We start from the raw sequence: 6,224 nt of genomic DNA on the forward strand, positions 1-6,224 counted from the left end.
TTTCAGTGCATTATTTGTAGTTTTCTCAGATCAGAGATGGATGTTTGTCTCAGTAGAGCCTGATTTTCTTTTTGGCTCCCTGCAGCATTTCAGGGTTGCACAGCAGCTGACGATAAGACTGCAGCGGTGGAGGATTTCCTGCGTTACTTGTACGGAGCTATGGCCCACGATGCCATTTGGCAGTTCGCCAGCGAGGAGCAGCTTCAGGATGCCCAGATGGCCATCGAACGCAGTGTCATGAATCGCATCTTCAAACTGGCATTCTATCCCAATCAGGATGGGGACATCCTCAGAGACGAGTGAGGGAACACTTATATCCTGACTGCCTTTATTTATTCATCTCTTTTTCCATTTCTTTTTGATCCTTACACTATCATAACCAGTTTAATATAACCAGGTGACATGATAAAGCATGAAGAAATTAACTGTATCTCTCCATGTAAATCTGAATTCATAAAATGGATTGCTATTACTCTAAATTCTGATTGGATAAGCTAAATTTAAAGCCATTGTAAAATGCTGATAAAAGCACATTGTATGTTATTGCACCAGGTTGATCGGCAACCGCATTGCTTGACATTTTCTTGGTCACTTGCCCTTCATTTGAAATCACGAACTGTCAGAGTATGTACTGCATTAGATGAAAGATGTACTTTCTGGCTAGTAAAAAAATATGTTTTTTAGGTATGCAGGTGAGTAGTATGAATAAATTTCTGGACATACTTCATCTGAAAATGTAGTAACATCACCTCACGCACAACCTTGCACATAACAAACACGCACGGACGACTGATGGAAGTGTGCAATTTACCGCCAAATCCGTCCCAACAGCTCTAAAATGTAAATAATTATCAGGGTAAGGCAAAAACATGGTTTGGAAGATGGATTGTTGGTGTACTACTCATTTATGAAATTTTGTTCATTTCTAACAAAAACATCTTGCATAATGTAGCTTTTAACAAGCACAATTTAACCATATGGAACAACTTTCTTGGTGTATATTTAGTACGTACAGTCGAAATGAGCCTTCCGAATCACGGTTATCTGCTGTGTTTTTCTTTTTTTTCCTTTTTTTTTTTTTTTCCTTTAAGTCGAGCATTTTGAATATGATGTCTCCTCAGCTCCCTTTATTGGGTAGTAAAGTGTCCAGTTGATTTGCAGGATCTTGCTGGAAATAGTAGATCACCTGGGTATTCCTGCCTACTCTTTTATTAGTATTGAGAGTTCGGACATCCTAATCAATTGGCATACTGTGTATAGTAAGGAATTGTGCATATTCGAACGCAGCTTCAGTTTCTATTTGCATTGCATCACGCTGTGTACTCCTTCCCACCGCTGCTTCCGCTCTACATACCTTTATATTAAATATCAAATACTGTATTTTCTGATTGCCGCTTAACACAACATATGTGCTTGCCGTAAGGACAGAAAAAAATTACTTCAAGCTTGTGATGTTGTGCCTAGTTTGGATGAAGTGTCTTAAATGTCCCATTTTATGATGTCTCCTTTGTTCCAGGCTTTTCTTGGAGCACATTCAACGTCTATCCAAAGTGGTGACGGCCAATCACAAGGCATTGCAGATCCCAGAGGTAACTGTTCTCACTACACTTCAGAATATGCTCAAAAATAAATAAAGCAACAACAATAAAAAAAAAAAAAAAAAAGCAATCTGATTTGTTTGTTTGTATGTGCAGGTGTATCTAAAGGAGGCACCATGGCCCTCCGCACAAGCCGAGATCAGGACGATTAACGCCTACAAGACCCCTCGAGATAAAGTGCAGTGTATCCTGCGTATGTGCTCCACTATTATGAACCTGCTCAGCCTAGCCAATGAGGACTCTGTACCTGGGGCTGACGACTTTGTCCCTGTGCTCGTCTTTGTTCTAATTAAAGTAAGTTAAGAGCCACAAACGTAGTCAAGTCATTTTTATTTGTATAGCGTTTTTCACAACACACATCGTTTCAAAGCAGCTTTACAGAAAATCATGCTTTAACAGAAAATGAAACTGTAATATCTATTAAGTCTTAGAGTCATCATTGTGTAGTTTGATTAAAATATAATTGTTATAGATGTTGGTTAATTGGAGAAAAATAAACTTAGAATGATCATGGTGCAAATTACTTGCATAGTTCCCAAAACCCTTGATCTCTTCCAAGTTATCATATACATAGAATACTCTGGTTTTTTCTTAAAAATATATACATCTTGTTCTATACATTTCAGCACTGAACAATTTCAACATGTTTTTGATCAATTATGGAATCTCAATTACAGTATATCAACAACACATAATGCCTTTTATGAAGCAGCTTTTAAGCTGCAGTGAAAAACTATTTGTCCATTAAAACAGAAGACAAACTATTCATCTAGCATGTTTACATAGATAAGCAATTAAAAAAAGTGTGAAGCAAAAACGCTGGCGAAAACAAAGTTGTGTCTGTGCATGACTCTCACTTCTATTTCACTTCACTTTTCCATACCTGTTTGTTTTTTCACGTATGTACCCACCCACACCAGATTTTCTCAACTAGTAAACGCACTTGGATGTGTAAGCATGCACAATGTGGGTGGTCAGATGTTATCTTGAATGTTAATTCTCACTCTCTCCCTCCCTCCAGGCGAACCCACCCTGCCTTCTGTCCACCATTCAGTACATCAATAATTTCTACGCCAGCAGGCTGAGTGGGGAAGAGTGCTATTGGTGGATGCAGTTCACTGCTGCCGTGGAATTCATTAAAACCATCGACGATCGCAAGTGAAGCAGAACAGCCACCTGTATGGGCAGACTGTAGGAAGGAGAGAGAGAAAGAGAGAGTGGACACAGAGCGGATGACTACTCTCCCCTTCACCTAGACCGCACATCAAGGCGTTGCCTCCGTCTGTATAACTGTATATAGAGGCAGAATCACTTAAACTTTAAAAACGATCAAATATTTGATATGATCATGGCAGGTTTTACTGTGGGGTATTAAATGAAAAAAATTATAATAATAATACAGCCAAGTGGAATTGCTGATGGCGACTTTGCCTCTACTGATCTCTATTATAACCCGCATCACTTTTTCTGTAGTACTGGGGAGGTGCTGGGACTTTGAATAAAATTTTATATAAAATATTAAGCAAGTAATTAGCTCTGTTATAAGATACCTATCATATGAAAAAGGGACCATGAACTACCTGCAATGATCATGTTTGTGTCAGGACACTCCAGAGGGGAATCGATGATTCTAGCCTCCTTGTGTAAACCGTGCAATCTTAACCCCATACAAAGCTAACTGTCAGAGGAGTCATATCAAAGAACGCATCACTATAGATGCTACCAATATATCAATGTTACAGTATATCAAATAATCATGCCATTATTTTAATAGGGCAGCTTGTTCTATGAATGTAAACAGGTGTTGTCATTTATTGTACATTCTTTACTACATTTCCCGGACAATTTGGAAATAAGGGCCCACATATTTATAATAAATAAAAAAATGTATTTATTACTTAACTCCTGTATTTAATCTTTTTGTTTTTATATTTACAGTCTTGTCCGATGAATTTGTTGGACAGATGGCAGTTCAATGCACAGTTTGGTTGAGAAGAAGATCTAGTAATACATGTACATCATAAAACTCGCAGAGAGCTGCTAAAACAGGGTGTCTTCACATTAGCCGATTGTTTTTCGGTGTTGTAAATTAGTGCCTTGCAGAGGTTTGCAGTATATAACACTGATTCTTTTAGTTTTGGTAGATTTTCTGCCACATCTTGAATTTCCTGTCTTCCTTGAGATTGAGGAACTCTGACCAGTCAAAGCCATGCAAAACAACAGTACTGTAGCATATTAATTAGAAACATTACCCATTAATTGACATTTAGAAAATGGATTGCTTTTGCTGAATTTGTGAAAATTATTATTAAAAAGGATCTTGACTGCTTGTTCTTATAATATAGTCTGTTGTATGTGATCGTACCAATCGATATGAGATGTATGATGAAGACTCCATGAGTTTCCAAACTCTTTATCATTAGCTGTTGTCCCAAGAATATATTTGTTTTTATTTTGCTCGTTGCTTGTGTTAAATTCCATGTATTGTTTCAGAATCCTTTACTAGTTTGATTCAAAGCCATGTTATTATTTTGCAATGGAAACCCCAAGGACAAATATTAGTTAGGATGTCTATTCCCTTGCCTATAACAAAAGACTCCCAAATTTACAGTAGTGCCTCTCATTGCTTAGTTTAGGGTATATTTTGTGGTTAGGTATCAAAGAATATTAAACACTGTGGCATGCTCATCATCAGTGCTGAGGACTGATAGGTAGTAGTTTAGGTAGTGTGTTATGAATTGATGTAGTTGAGAAAAATACATCTGATTTGATATTCAGCGTGCTGCAGGCTACCTCGTGTCACTCCCATAAGAGCTAGCTCATGTCCTTCAGTCTCTTTGTGTTTATAACTGTCTTTGCGATTGCATACATCAAACCGGAGTATAGAATATAATGCTTTACTTGTTGCAGTTAATCTATTGATATCATTTATTAACTTCCTATTAACCTTTGCACATAACACTGGGGTAAAAGAACTGTACCCTTGATATTTTGATACTGTATTGTCTAAGACTTTCCCCTTTAAATCTCTGTTTTAACGACTGATCACATGTGCTCATTAAGATGCCATGAAAATGTTCTACAGGAGGGCTGAATGTTGATTTTGGTCCTAAAAATAGTAGATGCACTTAGAACAATTAGTTCTACCTCCTACCATGCTAGTATAGAAGGCATGATAAAAATGTTGTAATGCCTTATTTTCCTCCTAGCTTTGTAGCCATTAGAGCTGAGTACATATTTTATTCCTGTCCATCTGATTTAAATGGTGCATGAACTCTGTATGCTGATCACCAGTTGTTATGGCCTTGTAAAATCTCTGCTCTTGCACAAACCGAACCCAAGCATCAGCTGCAAGAATCTGTTTATTTCCAGTGCACTTTAAACATTTATATTCTATATCAATTGTTATAACTGATTATCTTCATGTTACTTAATCCAATATAAACATGTATCAACCTTTCAACATTTTCTGTATATGGAATTGGCTAGTATTGATTTATAACTTTAATGTTACAAATGGTTCAGGCTGAAGTGTTTTCCAACACTATTTTGGTGCTCTGTTTAATTGCATTGGTTGGATATTTTAAAATAGCAGCAATTTTGCATCTGCATCTTCATGAGATTAGTTGCCAAAGGAATCAAAGACTATATTTTCAAATTTTCATTACATAATTTTACTGATATTTTTTGGTGTAAAGTCTGTCCTAACAAATTTATGCAGCTTGAGGTTTGTGTAACCTGTGACAAATAATTTGAAGAGGAGTTAATTCTCATTTTATTTACTCCTATTTTCTCCAATTTTTTTATTGTGTTTTTCTCGAGATTGAATGGTTGGTATTTTGCATACAGTTTTGTGCATTTTAAATCGGAAGAAACAAAGTTGACAGACTTACTGAGTCGATCTGAACCATCGGCCATATTCAAACCCACAAGGCAAACCTAATGTTTGAGGCCTCCGATAGAACTATTTTATTTGAACATATGATTTGAATAAAATTCACTACGATTGATTTGAAAACGGTACTGTGCAAAACCAACTTGTGTACCCCTCACCAATGAATCACATAAATGATGCAGTGGTATAAACAGGGTTTTGGGGGACTGAAATTTCTAAGACCCAGACATAACTGGCTTAATGTTAATGTTTGCACAGATGTGTTGACTGGGAGCAAGGCATTGTACTCTTTGAATATATATTGAGCTTTATAATCCTTGGCATATAATTTTGGTCCTCTATTTTGAGTGCAGAGCATGCTCATCATGAGAATTATGGATGATGGTTTACATTTGTGAGCTTACATTGTCAGGCTCCTGTTGGGAAAGTATGTTGTGTGTTATGTGATTTAAAATAAATCTGTACATATCTTTAAAAATTTATTAAAAAAGACTTTTGCCGTGAACATGCAATGTCTGTTTTTAAGTCAAATGGGTCTGTTCTATTACAATCCTGGACACGTCTAAGCATGCCAAGCATGATCTAATTCACCGTTTTCATTTTCTGAATCAAATTTTAATTGTGTTAGCCTACACAAAAGCTCATTGCAAAGCCAAGGTCAGACTGTGGAATAACTTCATCTACAATCGATAACCACAAACAAAACTCTCCATGCAGTGCTACTGATGAAA

At 36.7% G+C, this 6,224-nt stretch overlaps 1 protein-coding gene across 4 annotated transcripts in view; it reads left to right on the top strand.

Moving 5' to 3' along the window:
- LOC127424130 (GTPase-activating protein and VPS9 domain-containing protein 1-like) overlaps window positions 1-5,998 on the top strand; it is a 67,397-nt gene extending 61,399 nt beyond the window's left edge. For all 4 annotated transcript variants that reach the window (XM_051669051.1, XM_051669050.1, XM_051669052.1 and 1 more), the window contains 4 exons: window positions 86-299; window positions 1,517-1,589; window positions 1,695-1,892; window positions 2,620-5,998. In XM_051669051.1, coding sequence (XP_051525011.1) covers window positions 86-299; window positions 1,517-1,589; window positions 1,695-1,892; window positions 2,620-2,760 — 626 coding nt within the window. In that variant the 3' untranslated portion in view covers window positions 2,761-5,998. The remainder of the gene's footprint in view (window positions 1-85; window positions 300-1,516; window positions 1,590-1,694; window positions 1,893-2,619) is intronic.
- The last annotated feature ends 226 nt before the right edge of the window (window positions 5,999-6,224 follow it).

The sequence above is a fragment of the Myxocyprinus asiaticus genome, chromosome 33 (genome assembly GCF_019703515.2).
Source record: "Myxocyprinus asiaticus isolate MX2 ecotype Aquarium Trade chromosome 33, UBuf_Myxa_2, whole genome shotgun sequence".
NCBI classification, from domain to species: Eukaryota; Metazoa; Chordata; class Actinopteri; order Cypriniformes; family Catostomidae; genus Myxocyprinus; species Myxocyprinus asiaticus.